General features: G+C 36.8%; 1 protein-coding gene and 1 non-coding gene across 5 annotated transcripts in view; one reads left to right on the top strand and one right to left on the bottom strand.

The window, feature by feature from the left end:
* Positions 1-20,041, bottom strand: part of MAP3K7 (mitogen-activated protein kinase kinase kinase 7) — a 71,538-nt gene that overhangs the window by 4,797 nt on the left and 46,700 nt on the right. For all 4 annotated transcript variants that reach the window (XM_049772214.1, XM_049772215.1, XM_049772211.1 and 1 more), the window contains 2 exons: positions 5,606-5,711; positions 743-804 (listed from right to left, as the gene is read on the bottom strand). In XM_049772214.1, coding sequence (XP_049628171.1) covers positions 743-804; positions 5,606-5,711 — 168 coding nt within the window. The remainder of the gene's footprint in view (positions 1-742; positions 805-5,605; positions 5,712-20,041) is intronic.
* On the top strand, positions 17,382-17,487 carry LOC126007473 (U6 spliceosomal RNA). Its single transcript, XR_007495042.1, has one exon. It is a non-coding gene; the product is annotated as a U6 spliceosomal RNA (small nuclear RNA).

Genomic DNA, 20,041 nt, shown 5'->3' on the forward strand with positions numbered 1-20,041 from the left:
GATGGGATGTCTGCCAGAGACAGGCAGGGGTAGTGCAGGAGGCAATTTGGGAACATTGGTGGTGAGAAATATGCACTGGTGAAAGGGTATTGTACATTGCACGACTGGAATTCAATCATAAAGTTTGTAACTGTACATGTCATAGTCATTTAATAAAAGTTTATTAAAAATTAAAAATAGGGGCTGTATCAGTGGCGCAAACGGTAGAGCGTTTGCCTTGCACGTGGCTAACATAGGACGGACTGTGGTTCGATCCCCCAGCATCTCATATGGTCCCCCAAACCAGGAGCGATTTCTGAGTGCATAGCCCGAAGTAACCCCTAAATGTCACTGGGTGTGGCCCAAAAACCCCAAAACAAAAAATTTTTAAATGTAAAAATATATGAATCTATTAAATATGAAGTAAATTCATTTTATTTACTTTAAGTAAATTTATTTTAACTTGACAATCATAAGTTTAAAGTGCAGGGTTCAGAGAGAGAGCACAGTAGGTAGGACACCTGCTTGAAGGCAGACAGCCCAAAATCAGTCTCTGACAAAACTATGGTGCCCCAATCCCCACGAGTGATCCCTGAGCACAGAGACATGAGTAAGCCCTAAGCACAGTAAGGTGTGAACCAGAAACAAAAAAAAGTAAATGTATATAAAAATGTAAGGCCAATCAAAAGCACATGTAAGTAATATATATTTAACTAATACATAAATAAGTAATATATAATAACAGATAAAAATACTACTTTACCTGTAATTGATGATCCAGTGTAAGATAGGCCATTGGGATAGAGTTATCTGACCCATTGGTATCTGAAATTAAAGTATGTATTTTATTTTTTCTCATAATTATTTAAAAAATAAAGGGTACACTGTTTTTCATCCCTAAAGCAAAAACATAAAAGGTATTATTAGTATTCATTCATTTATGTTTTTGGGCCACACCCGGTCAAGCTCAGGGGATACTCCTGGCTCTCTGCTCAGAAATCTCTCGTGGCAGGCTCGGGGGACTATGTGGGATGCTAGGATCAAACCTGTGTCTGTCCTGGATCGGCCACATGCAAGGCAAACACTCTATCCATGTGCTATTGCTCTGGCCCCTACCACTGGTATTAATTAAAAACAAAACCAGAAATAAGGGAGCTTTAAAATTAGAATTTACTCATGTTACCACATTGTCAAGCACTGCATCTTACTTTCCTTGATGATGCTAAGTTTACTGTATCAATTCTGGCATTACAATTTACTAAAGTAAATTTAGTAAATTGTAGTAATTTAGTAAATTTACTTTAGTAGGAAAAAGATGAAATAATAAAATAAAAGTTATCTCTTCCTCCTCTAGTGCTTCATCTACAATTTATATAGATTTTAGTGAGACCTAGGTTAGCTCTCATTTCTGCAAAAATGAAAAATTAGTGTAGTATATTATATATATGTATATATACGAGTAGAATTGAAATTATGGTTCAACATCACATCAGTCAATAAAATTACTGAATTAAGTTGTTAATTCAATAACTAGTTAATTTGATTAAACTACTCAGAGTACTCTATATTTCAGAAGTAAAGTTACCATGAAAACTTGCATAAAAATCTTAATAAAATGTTATCTTTCTAGTATTAACATGTATGCATTACAGTTTCAAAAAGCAAATGGGATTAACTGTGAAGTTATATAAATTTTATATTTCAGAAAAATCCATAGTTGTTTTTCTATTGCTATAGAAGTTAAACAAGTGAGCTGTTTTTGTGAAAGAGTGGTAGGGACAAGATCATGACAGCAAGATACTACTGTAGCCAATCCAATAAAAACTAGGAGTTTGATGGCTCAGTAATCTAATTTATTGCTGATAGTTTTGGTTTGTTTTTAAAAGCAAATGAGAATATGCCCACAAGTAACAACATAATGCTGACATATATGTTAAACACTCAGCACCTAATGGTACTGTAAGAACTATTTATATCAAATGGAAAAGTAGGAAGAATGATAGATAATAAAGATTCAAGCTATTATTTCAGATTGCAAAAGTCACGCTTAACACTGGATTGCAATAAAGGAGCAATAGAATATTGTTTAATAGTCTACTTTCCCTAAAATCAAGGTTTTTATGGAAAGGCTGATTAAGAAATATACTTTTTCTGATCAGCCATCTCCTTATCCTCAATAAGTAGTTTCAAACCATTGCACCACAGATCCCTTGGTTTCCACAAAAATAAAATAGATTAAAAATGATTAAGGGGCTTAAACGTGTTGCTTCAATTTAACATTTCTCTTCCTATTATTTAAAAAAATCTTTGATACTATATACACCTTATTAAACTATTAATCCACTGATTGACATGATGTTGAACAGTTTCCATTCTACTTAGATGTGTATCTAATATGCATTTCAAATTTAAATAAAATACATATTTTATAGTAAAAGCTTATTATCCAAATAATTAAAGCTCCCCAATGATGGAGAACATTGTTTTTAAGGGGTTATAGCTGCTCAGGGATTACTCCTGTCTTTGTGCCCAGGACTGCTCACTCCTAATAGTCCCCAAGGGATCAGACAGGGTGCTGGGAATAGAATGAATGTTAGCCACAAACAAGGCAAGGACCCTGCCTTATATATAGCTCCAATGGTGGAGAATTTGAGGACCATTACTGAATTTCATCTCTTTTATACATATCAAAAATGAGATTTCACTTTCTCGCTTATACTGAAGATAAAAGTTAGTTTTTAGTTGTAACAATATAATTTTTTATCACATGAAAACGTTTATTCAATCGAAGTCTGTTCTTTGGTGATAATTACTTGGAAAAAAGCATACCTCTTTTCATGAATGCATGACGAGAAACAAATTAGTCAGGTAAAATTAGATGAAATCCTTTAAGCCCACCAGTAAGTATACTTACAAGGCCCCTCATACATTCTGTGTTCCTTTGATATTAACTGCTACCTTTTTTCTGCTTTATGTCTGCTGACAAAACTTCACTGTTTCTCAGAAAGAGCAAGGACTATGCCAAATCTTACCTACCTGATCTCTTTCAACTAATAATCAACCAGTTGTATAGTATGTAATTTATTATATAGCAGTATGACTGTTTTATGTGCCAATTTTATTATCTATGCATTGGTCCATGGTCTTATACTAGTAATATAATGGTCTTATATTTAATAATATAATATATATTTAATGGTCTTATATAAAATAATGGTCTTATATTTCTACCTTCGCAAAGTATAAAGGAGAAACTCTTTAGTGACTTTTGGTCCCTTTGTGCCCTTATAATATTTTAATACTTCGACTAAGCCTAGCTTTTTCTCCTGTATGTCTTTCTTCATTTCTACTACATTCTAAATAAGAACATTAGAGCATATTTTTATGTGTAATGAACAAATTTTCTCAGAAATTACACAGAAACTGTTCCCTTTTAAAAAATGTGACAACCAACACGGTCGGGGGGAGGGGCACCCAGTTCTTTGCTTGAAGGCCACTCTTGGTGACACTCAGAGTAATCATGTGTTATTGGGGAATGAACCCTTAAATTCTATATGCAAAACATGTGCTTTAGTCCACTCATTTCTACCCTAAGCCAATGCAAGTACTTTTACTTTGCTCCAGGGTAATGAGCCTTCAAAGAAAGTTTCCCTTACCTACAATTTATTTATCAGCTTGTTTATTAATATTTTTCTTAGATATAGGACAAAGCTGAACTAGATGAATAATAGCTACTTAAATTACAATCTCAGCTTCAAAAATTGTATTCCATTTTAAAATGATTATATGCCTATAACATATTTCAAGAATAATAAAATTTAGTAGTTATTACAAATTAGGCCTTGTATAATTTCAAGTTATTGGCATAATGTGGTATTTAAGACTGTTCTAGACAATACTAGATTGTGTTGTGGTAGGACTGAAATTGTGAATAATTTTTGGTAATTTAAACTTACCAATGCTAGATTGTATAGTCTCTACTATAGTTCTTACATGACAGAGAAAAAAAAATCACTCAAGACTCAGTAATTTTTTTAAGTCATGAAACTAACTTAATCATGTCAAATAGCAAGTATTTTAATTTGAAAGGTTAGATTTTTTTATTTCAGTTTAATTTCCACTATTAATCATATGATTGAGCTTTTAAAAATTCCAAATGGTTTAATTTTCCAAGATGTAAGACATGATTTTTCTTTCTATTTCTTAATAACAAATAATTTGGTGGAGGTTGGGCCATACCCAGTGGCACTCAGGGGTTAATCCTGGCTCTGTGCTCAGAAATTGCTTCTGACAGGCTTGGGGGAGCATATGGGATGCCTGGGATTAAACCCAGGTCTGTCCTGGGTCTTCTGCATGCAAGGCAAATGCCCTACCGCTGTGCTATTGCTCCAGCCCCTATTAACAAATACTTTTTTAAAGAAGTATAATGTTGAGTACTTGAAATATTGTACAGGCATTATTTTTCTTCAGGCCCATGATAAAATCCTTAAGGCAGTGGATTTCCATACTAATATTTTTACCAATAGTTGATTCAAGCTGAGATTTTTAATAACCATGAACAGGCATTTTAAGACTTAGTTACACAGTTTTTATGCAACTAAAATGAAGTCTCCTCAGTTAAAAATGATTCAAAACATCAGTGGTCAGAAATCTTTTTTCTCACTCATAAAACAAAAGACTGAGATAAAAATGTTTTTACTACTTATGCAGCATTTGGTTATTTAAAAGGTAATAATTTTACTATTGATACCTGATGAGTTAATTGTAAAAGCACAGAACTGAAGTATCAAGAATATGCTATCTTCCTATTGAAAACAGATGGAAACAAACCACCTTAAGATATATGGAGAAGGGCCCAGAGAGATAGCACAGCGGCATTTGCCTTGCAAGCAGCCGATCCAGGACTAAAGGTGGTTGGTTCGAATCCCGGTGTCCTATATGGTCCCCCGTGCCTGCCAGGAGCTATTTCTGAGCAGACACCCAGGAGTAACCCCTGAGCACCACCGGGTGTGACCCAAGAAAACAAAACAAAACAAAAGATATATGGAGAAAATGGGCTGGAGAGATAGCATGGAGGTAGGGCATTTGCCTTGCATGCAGAAGGTTGGTGTTTCAAATCCCGGCATCCCATATGGTCCCCTGAGCCTGCCAGGAGTTATTTCTGAGCGGAGAGTGAGAAGTAACCCCTGAGCGCTACCGGGTGTGACCCAAAAACAAAACAATGGGGCTGGCATGGTGGCACTAGAGGTAGGATGTCTGCCTTGCCAGCGCTAGCCTAGGACAGACGTCCGATCCCCTGGCGTCCCATATGGTCTCCCCCGTGCCTGCCAGGGACTATTTCTGAGCAGATAGCCAGGAGTAACCTCTGAGCACTGCCGGGTGTGGCCCAAAAACTAAAAAAAAAAAAAAAAAAAAACCAACAAAACAAGATATATGGAGAAAATAAGAATGCAAGTAGTCTCCATTTCAGTACTCAAAAAGACATTTTAAAGTTTAATGTTAAATATTTTACATTATTCATCTAACTATAAAATGCCTGTCCTTATAAAGATACAACAACAAAACTGAACCAAGACATACATAAAAAACTCAACTGCTTATTATAATGAAGAAATATATTGGTCACCTGTGGAATCATCGGGGGTCCAGGGGTGACTTCGAGCTGGCTTTTCTGAGGTTGGTCCTGAGGTAGTGATCATTCTGACACTAGGACTGGAAGACCGACTGCTCACCTAGAAAGACAAGTGACAGGAGGAAAGAAAATAAGAATTTTGAGTAAAAACAATTTCACCCAAATAAATTCCCTAGAAATATTAATGTAAACATATTTAAAAGTCTATATGTAAAAATACATGGTATCTTCTAGAAACTGATGAGCTGCAAGAAAGAGCAATGCTCTCAAGTCAGAAATAAAAAAGAATTAGAAAACAAGTGGTTAAGGTGCTAGATCTGAGTGTTTCAAAGAAACAACAAGGTCTGCTCTAGAACTTCTGTTTTAACTGCTTGCTAGATGATGAGAGTAAAGAGTCTCGGGCTACTGGAGAAAACACCTACAAAATGCTAAAATCCAAGAAAGTTTTCATTCCCAAGGAAAAGAATGAAATGAGAGGGGTGGGGTGGGGTGGGGGAAACAATCAGCAAAAGCACTTAAGCAAGTACATCTATCTTGAGCAGTGGCTCTTGGTTAAAAGAAAATCTGTGTCCATTGTGAATTAATAAAACTTCCAGGATATTTGGAAGAAATAAATCTTACCCACAATATATCCCAAAATAAGACAAAACTTATTCTACTGAGTAAAATTCTGTAAATGAGCCAGAACAACAACAAAAAAACCACATACAAAGTACTTGCTATAGCTTCACAAATAAAAGCCAGTAAAATAAAAGTAAAATATCATCCAATTGCTAAAAATAAAATTATTTCTAACGTAGATTTGTTTAACCAACAAAAATGTGAGTGAGGTAAAAAAAATATAACCTCTAATAAGTAAAATTTAGTTTGTGATTCTTCATAGACACCTAAGAATTTTTAAGCCATGTAATTTAGAAAGAAGAAAACATTTTTCTTAATGGAAAAGGCAAACTGCAATTAAAATACTGGTAAATATAAGGATGACTTTTTAATCTAGGAGTAACCCTGAGCACCACCAGGATGACCAAAAAATAAAAAAAATATATATTTACATGCACATACATATACATACATTTCTCCACATATTAAAAATATTAAATTAAAATGACCAATTTACAGAATTACGATATTAAAATGTGAGTAAAAGCATTCTTATTAGCTTTAAAAGATGAAAATATATATTAAACATGTACACATATACACATATCTCCAGATATTAAAAGAATTAAATAAAAAACTGCCTAATTTACAGAATTACAATTAAGATACTAAAATATGAAAAATAGCATTATTATCATTTTTGAAGGATGAGAACTCATTTAAAAACCCTAGAAGTGGAGCTGGTGCAATAGTACAGTAGGTAGGGCATTGGCCTTGCAATGCTGACCAGGTTTTAAACCCTGGCAACTTTTCTGATCCCTTAAATCCTGCTGGGAGTGATCTCTGAGCATAAAGCCAGAAGTAAGTCCCGAGGACCGTTGGGTGTGGCCCCAAACAAAAACACTTTAAGGGTTGCTTGCTTGATCTTTCAAGCTCACGTTCTCTCTGAAACAGATATTCTTTTCCTTTTCCACCCCCATCTTTCTAAGTTTTGTTCAAAAACAATCTTGTTTCACACACATACAAAAACAAACAAAAAGAATGATCATTTGTGATATTAAAGTAATAGTATTTGGTTATAGTATGAATTACAATATTTCTTTTTTTGTTTGTTTTCTGTTTTTTTTGGGTCACACCTGGCAGTGCTCAGGTGTTACTCCTGGCTCTATGCTCAGAAATCGCTCCTGGCAGGCTCAGGGGACCATATGTGATGCTGGGATTCGAACCACTGACCTTCTGCATCAAAGGCAAATGCCATCTCTCCGGCCCCATGATTACAATATTTCTTAAATTTAAATCTTTCCAAGAGAATTCCTTCTTTATTTAATTACACCTTTCACCTTCTAAGATACTCCTAAACAGTATCTTATGTTTTCACTTGTGAGATTTCTCTAGAGCAGGGGTCTCAAACTCAATTTACCTGGGGGCTGCAGGAGGCAAAGTTGGAGTGACCCTTGAGTGCAAAGTCAGTAGTAAGCCTTGAACATTGGGGGGTGTGACCCAAACAACTAAAACAAAACAAAACAAAAAAAGATTCCTCTAGGGCAGGTCCACAAAATGTTGTAGGGAGGGCCGCAAACGGCCCGTGGGCCGCGAGTTTGAGACCCCTGCTCTAAAGCAATGAAACTAAAAGAAAAAAAAAAGGCTAATAGAACCAAATTTCAAAACTGGTCTTGTGACTGGGTATGCGTCTTTAAGGCAGAGTAACTAACTGCCTTGTAGTTGTGAGGCCATGAGTTTAATTCCTAACATGACCCACATTCCGCATGAGATCCCGGTGGCATTGCCATTGGTATCCCTGGTGTCAAAAAAAAAATGTTATCTCTAGTGTAGCATAACCAAGTATGTAGGGATGTAACCTCTACCCCATCATTACAATCATACCGAAAGGAGAAAATAAGATACAGACAATAAAGCTAAAAGAAAATAATAAATTTTATACTCCAAGCATTGGGAATCTCAGTAATATGATATACTAATATGTTTATATTTATAAAAACTAAAGAGTATCATGTTGAGTAAAATCAGAGGGAAAGAAATAGACTCAAAATGATCTTTCTCATATGGGGGTATAAGGAAATTTGTAAAGGAATACAAATGTTCAAAGGCAATAGAAATGAAGAGAAGAACGATCAGTTATGTCAACTACTTTTCTTCTTTTTTTTGTTTTGTTTTTGGGTCACACCCGACAGCACTCAGGGGTTACTCCTGGCTCTATGCTCAGATATCACCCCTGGCAGGCACAGGGGACCATATGGGATGCCGGGATTCGAACCACTGTCCTTCTGCATGAAAGGCAAACGCCTTACCTCCATGCTATTGGTACCTCCAGTACCAATGATGCATTTTCTTTAAATAAAAAATTTAAAAAAAGTAAATGAAGAGAAGAACTGGTCTTCAGTAGGAAGCTTGCCACTGAGTTAGCGGGAAGAGGGGATATACCTCAGGGAGGGAACAGTAGGACAATGGTGAAGAGTTATAGTGAGCGCTAGCCAGAAGCAGGCTGGGGTAGGGGTGGGGTTACACAGGACAGTGGTAGAGGGTAGTGGACACTGAAGGATTGGTGTTTAAATACTGTATGCAATGAAACTCAATCATGAATATCTTTGTAACTTTGTAATTCAGTGATGAATAAAAGTAATTTCTTAATGAGACACAAAGCTTCACTAAAACATCTGTGTATTGTTTATCTCACTACTTGCAATCTAAAAGAAAAAACATTTTTGACTAGCTATTAAAAATTCATGAGATACTGAATCTAGCATATGCTCTCAAATTATTAAAACTCCTTCCTTCAAGACAGTCAGGTGACCAATTTTCCCCCTTACACAAACTCCAACATCTGAGATACACTAACTTATTAGCATTAAATTTGGGTAAAAATGATTAAGAAATTACAAAAGTTCTACAATAGCAGTTTAATGCAGCAAAAGGATTCTAGACCAGATTTAAATTACAGGGGCAAAGTAGACCTAAACCAGGACAGGACTTTGACCAGAACTCAATCTCTATATTTATATTAAAAAAAAAAAAACACCTGAAAGTTATTTTACAGACAGAAACAAAGTTTTGTTTTTTTATGTCTCACCTGAAAAACTGAGAAATATTTTCATAAGTCAAGAATTTATGGTGAGTACTACCCTTTAAAATGACATTTAAATGCTATTTAAAAAACTTGGAAATCTCAGTTACTAAAATTACACAAGGACAAAACAACAGAGATGAAATGTTGATTCATTTTTTACTAAAATAACATCTGAGTAATATAAATATTCAAATAAAATGAGTAAAAGGCAGATTTAAAAGAATGCTAAATTAATATAAACATTGCTATTGAAACCATTTTAATCTACACGTATAGGTTAAATGCCTAACCTAAATCCAGCTATACTATATAGAACAGCACAAGAAAATTTATTATCTTACATGGTTTTTAAATTTTTCAAGAGTTAGACCATGAACCACAGTGAAAACTGCTATCCAGTTGTGATATAGAGCTTTTACATATAGGCAAATGTTTACATATAGGCAAACTAAAAATGAATAAAAGTACAAAATTTTATTTTCCTTAAGTAACATCTCCTGATGGCTGATTCAAGGTCTTTAAGATAAATATGTTCTAGAGTCTCTGACAAAAGCATCTTCTCCCACTTCCTTTTGGATTTTGAGGCCATTCATAGGGAAGACTATTTCTAGTATGGCATTCAGGTATCACCAGCCCCTCCCTCCCTGGAGGTGCTCAGGGAAGCATGCATTGCTGGGTACAGAACCTGAGACTCTCATAGAGTATGTACTTTTGAGTCACCTCTCTGGTGGATTTGACTAATATTTTATGGGGGGTTTTCCATGGGGGTATATGGAAGCCACGGGCATAAATCCCAGTGACATCTGAACAGGTAATGTGGCCCGGATAATGGGATCAAACTCGGGGCCCTGGGTATGTACAGCAGTTCTCTTAGCTGTCAATTCCTAAAATCTTTCTTAAAAATAAAATGACAACTACACCAGGGACACAAGTCCCAAGCTGCAGGGCCCTAGCTTCCAGAGCAAAAGAACTCTTTCTTTTCCACATTTCCCTCCTGGCTCCAAAGGGAGGGACTGGGGTGGGGGCTCTGACCTTCTGGCCTTCTAGCTCTGGAAGGATCTCCTTTCTTTCTGGGAGCCGGGAGGTTCTGCCAGCATGGGCTTGGCAGCCCTCTGCCATGCCAAAGGCCTCTTTAACCAGGCCTAGGAAGGAGTGCAGGACATGGGTCGCCCCAGCACTCCTCTACCTCCTTCCTCCGGAACTCCAGGGCCTCTCCTGGCCACATTCCTGGGCAAGCCAGCGAAGTGGGAATAGCAGCACAATAGGTTCTGGCTTTAGGACTTACCAGGGAAGTTTCCTTATTAAACCTGTCCATTGTGAAACCGAGTGGGGGTGGAACATATTGACAAATATTTGGATATCATTGTGTTTCATCTGCTTGTCATAATCTGAAAGCCGTTCAGGAGCTCATTTTATTCCTTGTTACCCCACATTGAACCATTTTTCTGTACTAATGATTTTTGTTTTGGCCAAGGTGGATTACATATCTTTCTCTTTCTCTCTTTTTTTTTTTTTTTATTTAAACACCTTGATTTGATTACATACATGATTGTGTTTGGGTTTCAGTCATGTAAAGAACACCACCCATCACCAGTGCAACATTAGCATCACCAATGTGTCAAATCTCCCTCCTCCCCACCCGACCGACCCCCGCCTGTACTCTAAACAGGCTCTCCATTTCCCTCATACATTCTCATTATTAGGAAAGTTCAAAATGTAGTTATTTCTCTAACTAAACTCATCACTCTTTGTGGTGAGCTTCCTGTGGTGAGCTGGAACTTCCAGCTCTTTTCTCTTTTGTGTCTGAAAATTATTATTGCAAGAATGTCTTTCATTTTTCTTAAAACCCATAGATGAGTGAGACCATTCTGTGTTTTTCTCTCTGACTTATTTCACTCAGCATAATAGATTCCCTGTACATCGATGTATAGGAAAATTTCATGACTTCATCTCTCCTGACAGCTGCATAATATTCCATTGTGTATATGTACCACAGTTTCTTTAGCCATTCGTCTGTTGAAGGGCATCTTGGTTGTTTCCAGAGTCTTGCTATGGTAAATAGTGCTGCAATGAATATAGGTGTAAGGAAGGAGTTTTTGTATTGTATTTTTGTGTTCCTAGGGTATATTCCTAGGAGTGGTATAGCTGGATCATATGGGAGCTCGATTTCAAGTTTTTGGAGGAATCTCCATATCGCTTTCCATAAAGGTTGAACTAAACAGCATTCCCACCAGCAGTGGATAAGAGTTCCTTTCTCTCCACATCCCCGCCAACACTGTTTATTCTCATTCTTTGTGATGTGTGCCATTCTCTATGATGTGAGGTGGTATCTCATCGTTGTTTTGATTTGCATCTCCCTGATGATTAGTGATGTGGAGCACTTTTTCATGTGTCTTTTGGCCATTTGTATTTCTTCTTTGTCAAAGTGTCTGTTCATTTCTTCTCCCCATTTTTTGATGGGATTAGATGTTTTTTTTCTTGTAAAGTTCTGTCAGTGCCTTGTATATTTTGGAGATTAGCCCCTTATCTGATGGGTATTGGGTGAATAGTTTCTCCCACTCAGTGGGTGACTCTTGTATCCTGGGCACTATTTCCTTTGAGGTGCAGAAGCTTCTCAGCTTAATATATTCCCATCTGTTAATCTCTGCTTTCACTTACTTGGAGAATGCAGTTTCCTCCTTGAAGATGCTTGCAATGTCCTGGAGTGTCTTGCCTATGTGCTGTTCTATATATCTTACGGTTTTGGGGCTGATATCGAGGTCTTTAATCCATTTGGATTTTACCTTCATACATGATGTTAGCTGGGGGTCTAAGTTCAATTTTTTGCAAGTGGCTATCCAATTGTGCCAACACCACTTGTTGAAGAGGCTTTCCCTGCTCCATTTAGGGTTTCCTGCTCCTTTATCAAAAATTAGGTGATTGTATGTCTGGGGAACATTTTCTGAGTATTCAAGCCTATTCCATGGATTACATATCTTTCACAGTAATTTTTTGGGTGGAGCCTGAAGCTTCAGCAGGAAACACGACACGGCAAGGTTCCACTCTGTAGGTTTTTTGGCCAAGATAAGGTGAAGATGCAGCCTCGGCTGCCCCCCACAGCCTTCTCTCTCCTTCCTCCCAGCCCCCAGGGTTATTCCTGGACACCTGCTCAGGGTTCCCAGCAAGTGGGTTCCAGTGAGGTGCAATTTAAAAGAGACCCCTGGCTTCCTTGTTCCTGCAAGGGGCTGGGAGGGGACTGGTGAACTTCCAACTTCCAACAATTAGGAAGCAAACGCTCTCAGGGAGTCGGAAGCTTCAGCAGGCAACAAGGGGAGGACATGGCTCCATGTGCTCTTCGCTTGTCCAAATCACAGAACAAAGTGGTATCTTGGAAACACCCCCCTCCCTCTTGACTATTTCTAAAACATAAAAGGGACACTGTATCTCCTTTGTATATCTCAGATGTATTCCCTTAACATCTATAACTCTTTTCAAACATCCTCATATAGTGACAATTTTGTCCACTGGCTTTGTTATTTGATTGTTTGATTTTCCCCCTTTGAGATCTGCTTTATAAGCAATACTGGTAGAAGAGTATCTCTGTATAGATTTCATGTTTGAACCAAGTTACGGGGAATGTTGGACTTTATTCGTCGCCCCCAAATGCACCAACAATATCTGTGGCATTGCTTCTCTTTTGCATAGGCACATTAAAATGGGAAAATAATACATATGCAAACAAGTTCTTATCTAATAGAGATGGGAACACAAATTTGGTAATGTAATTAGGCCTTTTACCCTGAACATTGGCATAATAATTTGGCTCAGGCCTCAGAAGAATGGGCATCGCCCACACACACCTGAACAATGGATACCATCTATGGAAACAACCACAATTATCTATAACATTACGAGGATCCAAGCCTCTACCAGGGAAGACCTACCACTGCTTTGGCATTGACTTAGTTCAAAGAGTGCTCCCAACATCCAGATGACTCAGCAACAGTCAGCATGCAGGGCAGATCGCTCTGCATTTAATGGTATGCTGAACTAGAGGATGCTCCACATCAGCCTGACATCGATGAAAGAAATGCACAAAATCCAGAGTCTTTAAATATAAGAATCGGATACCAACAATAGCTAAGTTGTGAAAAAGTTTCACCAGGACCATGGAGAATGACTCGGGTTGGACATACTGGTATGCCTGGAACCCAGAGTTGGTCTTATGTAATAAACTTCTGGAGTGAGGCCTTTTTGTAATCAGGTCAAGGATTTTTTTTTTTTTCATTTTCCCCATTTTTCTGGACCTATTCAAACAATGGCGATTGCCACTATCACACCTTTACTATATTTTTTACTCATCCTTTAAGGAAAAATAATACAAGTTACTGAACTTAAAAACAAATAACTGCAGTAGAAAGCCTGTCTGGAATACAGGCAGGGGATGGGAAGGCGGAGGGGTAATGTTACACTGGTGAAGGGGGGTGTTCTGTTTATGACTGTAACCCAACTATGATCATGTTACTTAAATAAAAAATATATTTAAAAAAAAGAATAAAATGACAACTACACCAGGGACACAAGTCCCAAGCTGCAGTGCCCTAGCTTCCAGAGCAAAAGAACTCAGACTCACCCAATCAGGTAAATAAGGTCATGCCCAATGGTTATATCATGATAATCTCAATCATATAAATTCCCCCCAAGAACTCCCAGGCAGTGTAGAAGACTCGGAAAGAAGTATCTTGAGACTACCAAAGGAACCATAGTAAAGGAGCACAAAAATCCACTATATCTTGTGGGTGAAGACAACAATTCTGCATGCACAATCAGTGTTGTGTTCATAACCTTTCTAATAAGGAGTTCATGTGTTGGCAATAAAACACAGGAGGATATGAGAGCAAAAAAAAAAAAAAAAAGGAAATGGAAATTTCAGAAATATAAAACTTAGTATGCAAACTTTAAAAACTCATTGGAAGGCCTCCCAGCAGACTAATAGCTGCTGAGACCCAAATGAGTGACCTCAAAGATGAAGTGCAGAAAACCTCCAGATAACACCAGAACAGAACAAAGCATTAAAGTAAAAACAGAGATGAAAAAAAAGCCTCTTAGAATCACACTCCTAAACATGTGTGTATCTACTGAGGGAACAACAAAATACTTAAAACTAAAAGACTTAAAGCTAATAGACTTGAAGAAAGACATCAGTAGCTACCCAATAGTCATGGGAGACTTTAACACTTGTCACCTCTTGGTAGATCAACCAGGTTAAAGCTCAACAAGGATATACTGGCTTTGAAGGAAGAAATGGAAAAAGAGAGGCTTTATATATATATATATACACATATATATATGTATATATATACATATATATATGCATATATACATATATAATTTATAATTATATATTTGTAATTTATATTTATATATTATATACATATATGACTTTTTATGGGCCAGAAGTTGAATACACATTCTTCTCCATTGCACATAGGACATTCTTCAAGATAGACCACATGCTGGGCTATAAAACGTATCACCACAAAGTTAAGAGGATAGAAATTATATCCATTATCTTCTCAGAACATGATGCACTAAATAGCAGTGAATTACATAAACAGAGAAATAACTTTAACACCTAGAAATTAAACAGCTCACTCCCGAGTCATCAATGGTTCAGAGAGGAAATAAAAGATTCCTGGAAATAAATGAACATGAGGACATGAACTATCAGAATCTATGGAACACAGCAAAAGCTGTACTAAGTGGAAAAGTTATAGCTTTGCAAGCATTCATCAGAAAGGAAGAAAGAATCTACATAAATAACTTAATGGCACAGTTTAAGAAGTTGGAAAATGACCAACAAAATGAGCCAAAAGCAAGCAGGAAGAAGGAAACAATAAAACTTAGTATAAAAATTAATGAACTGGAAACCCAAAAGCAATCCAAAAGATCAATGAAAGCAATAGTTGGTTCACTGAAAAAATAAATAAGAATAAACCACTAGCAAGGCAGAAGAGAGATAGAGATAGTTGGTTCACTGAAAAAAAATAAAACAATAAAGTACTAGCAAGGCAGAAGAGAGAGACAGAGAAAGAAAGAGACACAGAGAGAGACAGAGACAGAAAGAGAAAGAACCCTAATAATAAACAAAGGGAGAATGGCACAACAAAAATTCAAAAAATAACGAGAAATTAATTTGAGAATCTTGATGTGGGGCCGGCGAGATAGCATGGAGGAGATAGCATGCAGAAAGACATTGGTTCGAATCCCAGCATCCCATATGGTCCCCAGTGCCTGCCAGGGGTGGATTTCTGAGTGTAGAGCCATGACTGACCCCTGAGTGCTGCTGGGTGTGACCCAAAAACCAAAAAAAGAAAAAAGAAAAAGAAAAAGAGAATTTTTATGCCACAAAACAAGAAAACTAGAAGGAATACATACATTTGTGGATTTCAATAACTTCCCAAAGCTGAAGTTGGCATACATGAACAGACCTATTGAGGAAATTGAAATGGTAACCAAAACAAAAGCCCTGGCCAAGATGGATTCACAAGTGAATTCTTTCAAATCGATTTATTTATTTAGGTTTTTGGGCCACAGTGGATATGGAGAGTAATAGCTCAGCAATATGAGTCGTAGGGAGAGGATAGACATAGAAGATTGCTTGTATTTGTGGATATATATTTTTTAAAAGATAGTATGGTAATACTATCCCAAAGTAATAGAAATCAGGACCAAGGTTTATGATAGGAAGCTTGCCAAAATGAGCAAAAGAGTGTAGTTAGATCAGAGAAGAAATCACTGTAACAATGATAGTTGAAAATAATGATCATTCCTAAGAACTGGGTGCTAAAAATAAGTTAAGTGACATACATGATACCACTTTAGTAACCACAAAGTCTAAAAAGAAGAGAGAAAGAGTGAGAAAGAGACAGAGACATGGGGGAAAGGTTGCCATAATGGCAGGCAGGAGAGGTAGGGGAGAGGAGTGGAGAGGAAACTGGGGACATTGGTGGTGGGAAACATGCACTGTTGAAAGTATGGGTGTTGGACAATATATGGCTGAAATTCAATCATGTTTAACTTTGTAACTATCTCATGGTAATTCAATTAAAAAACAGTAGAAAGGATTAAAAGAATAAAAAGATAGAATGCCAGGGCAGATAGCACAAATGTCAAGGAACTTGTCAAGCAGATAATTGGGCTGCAACCTGGCCCTGTATCTGCACCCTCCCTGCAAAGACTAGCATGACAATTGATCTTCTTTCCAATTGCTATTTTCCTTTTATTTCTGTTTAATAATATATTAAGGTATGGGTATATTACTCCAGGTAGAGTAAGGAGTACATTACTAAAATGACAATGGATCTTCTTTCCAATTGCTATTTTCCTTTTATTTCTATTTAGTAATATACTATAGGTATATTAATACAGGTAGAATAAGTAGTAGTAAGAGATTGGAGACGTGTTTGCATATGGGCATAGCAACTATTAATCATCTATGGTGTATCTGGAATTTGTATATATTAAAAGAATGCTGAGAGGGTGCCAGAGCAATACCACATCAGGTAATGCATTTGCCTAGCATGTGGCCAATCAGGTTCTATCCCTAGCATCCCATATGGTCTCCTGGGCCTGCCAGGAGTGATCTCTGAGTGCAGAGCCAGGAGTGATTCCTGGATTACTGTGTATGCCCTCCCTGCAAAAAATGAATGCTGAGATGGTCCCCAAAGCAGTTGCTGAAGTAGAAAATGGATAGTACAGCCAATAGGGTGCTTGCATTGCATGTAGCCTACCCAAGTTTGATATATAGCATCTTTTTTAAAATTTTTTTGGTTTGGGGGCTGGCGAGGTGGCGCTAGAGGTAAGGTATCTGCCTTGCAAGCACTAGCCAAGGAAAGATCGCAACCATGGTTCAATCCCCTGGCATCCCATATGGTCCCCCCAAGCCAGGGGCAATTTCTGAGCGCTTTGTCAGGAGTAACCCCTGAGCATCAAATGGGTGTGGCCCGAAAAACCAAAAAAAAGAATTTTTTTTTTGGTCTGGGGGCCACACCTGGCGGTGCGCAGGGGGCTACTCCTGGCTCTCCACTTAGAAATCGCCCCTGGACGCTCGCTTCGGCAGCACATACACTAAAATTAGAACGATACAGAGAAGATTAGCATGGCCCTGCGCAAGGATGACACGCAAATTCGTGGAGCGTTCCATATTTAAAAAAAAAAAAGAAATCACCCCTGGAAGGGATGTCAGGGATTGAACCTGAGTCCATCCTGGGTCAGCTGCATGCAAAGCAAATGCCCTACCATTGTGTTATCACTCCGGCCCCAGATCTCTAGCATCTTACATGGCCCCTTGAGTCTGTCAGATTGATTCCTGAGCGCAGTGTCAGGAGTAATCCCTGAGCATTGCCAGATATTCCCCAAACAAAAGGTTACTGAAGCTCAGGCAAGTTAAGGCACATGCCCAAAGTTACAATATATATCTAGTAAAAGCAATTTATTAACTCTAAATAGAAATGATATATAATCACAATGTTTTCAATAAAATAAAAATAATATACATTGTTTAAATAATCCTATCATCTTGTTTTGATCTTCAGGCAGTATTCATGCATCATGAGATATCTTGATAAATAGGTCTATAGTGATAAAGTTCTAAGAAGGTGCATGTAGGCATGAGTACGTATAATTATAGTGAAACATAAATACCTTAATATAAAAACTTCCTCTACATTGTCATTTGTAGAATTTTATCATCAGGAAATTTGGCTTTGCTTATTAACAATAAAGTACAGTTAAAATGCACTATCACTGAAAACTTGTAAACAATGCAGAATAAAGAAGCCAAAACACTTAAAACTGAAGAGATGGTAATTTTAGCATGCCTTACTGTCTCTGGTCCTATATCCAGCTTCTAACACTGAGGTTTCACATTAGATCAATTTGTGGATAATAGGAGCTGTATTTATCTTTCTCATTAGCTTTTCAAAATATCAAAAGGCCAAATCTATTATGAGTACAAAAAAATTTTCTGAGTTAAAAACTTCATTTAGGGGCTTGAGAGACAGTGCACTGGGTAGGATGATAGCCTTGCTCACAGCTGACCCATGTTCAATCTCTGGCATCCTATATGATTCACCACGGGTGTGTACAGACCAAAGAGGAACCCCTGCACATAGCAGGTGGCCCCAAAACAAAACAAATAAAATCTAAATTTAAAAATGGCTTGTATATAGTGAGGATATGATCTTTTACATTTTATATATACTTATACCTAAGAATTTGTTTTGATACACAAAAGGGAGTATAAAAACAAACAATTTAATTTTGCTTTACAAATGAAACTCTAAATGAAAAGTCCTATAATTTTTTGTTTTGGCTGAAAATAAGCATCAAAGAACCAACTTTAGTCAGTTCACTTTCCTCTATAAGATACGATGTTAAGCTTCATAAGTAAAGTCTCTCTCCCTTTGATAACTCTCTAGGTGAACAAATTCTTTTCTTCATGTTCTTGTTCAATTTTCATGAACAAAATAAACACCCCCCCATGCATCTGTTTACTCACTGCTTACACTTTTTCATGAGTAATTTAAAAGACTTAATAGTCACTTATTTTTGTGAAGCAGTACTTCCATAGCACATTGAGATTACAGCTCACTATTCTCACTCCAAACTGGGTGTTAGGCATTTTAAATTTCTAATACTTAAACAACCTCAACACTACATCAAAGTTAAAACTAAGCCATACAAAATGTATTTATTGCCTATCTGTGACTAGGTTTTACTTCCATATCAAACTAACCCTTACTCCAAGTCTTTTAAAGTACTCTAATGATAATATATATACTTGTCCACAATAGTCAGCTCTAGTTCCAGTGTTTCACTACCAGAAGGGATCAAAAATGGAAAATGGTACAAGTATAATTTCCTTACTGAATTTCGTGTAGAAAGTAAGAAAGGAATGATATGGTGAAGTCAATCTTGGATTACAGTAATGCTTTACTCTGGAGTACAGAGAAAGGAATGTGGATGCTCTTAAATTGTCTTAGAGTGAGCTTCTCAGTCTGAGTTAAAGCAGTACTTAACTAGAACTTATCATAACTTTGTGTATCAATGCAGTGATAAGAGTTAAGAAGGCTGAACTTCATCATGAAGACCCCAGGGAACCAAGGCAAATATTCCCAGTGAAGATGTTATTAAGTGTCATGATTAAAACTAAGTATATAAAAAGGAAAAAGTGAGAAACTCCATTCAAAATTTCTGGGGATTCATAAAAAAAAAAAACAAAAAACAAAACTATTTTAATAAATAAAATCAATTTAGGAATCATCTAATAATAAACTACATAATATCTATTTTATTCATGTGTGCATATGCATGTTTTTGTGTATATATATTATATGCATTATGAGAAAAATATATTAATATGAAGATCAAGGATATTTATCAGTTAAGTACCTTTTCTTGTGGGGGGAGTTTTTGGCCAAACCCAGTGATGCTCAGAGGTTACTCTTGGCTCTGCTGTCAGGAATTACTGCTGGGAGTGCTTGGGGAACAATATGGTATGCTGTTCATTAACCGGGGTTGTTCACATGCAAAGTAAACAACCTAACCACTGGACTTTCTCTCTGGCCCCTCATTTAAATAGCTTAAGTGCTTTTTATTGAATTTGATGACTTATAAAGGGCCCTCATATTTTACTGACTACAAATAATCTTTACAATAAAACATTTTTGGGATAAAATATGAATACATTGTACAAGTTTATT

Source organism: Suncus etruscus, chromosome 4, assembly GCF_024139225.1.
Source record: "Suncus etruscus isolate mSunEtr1 chromosome 4, mSunEtr1.pri.cur, whole genome shotgun sequence".
Classification (NCBI taxonomy): Eukaryota; Metazoa; Chordata; class Mammalia; order Eulipotyphla; family Soricidae; genus Suncus; species Suncus etruscus.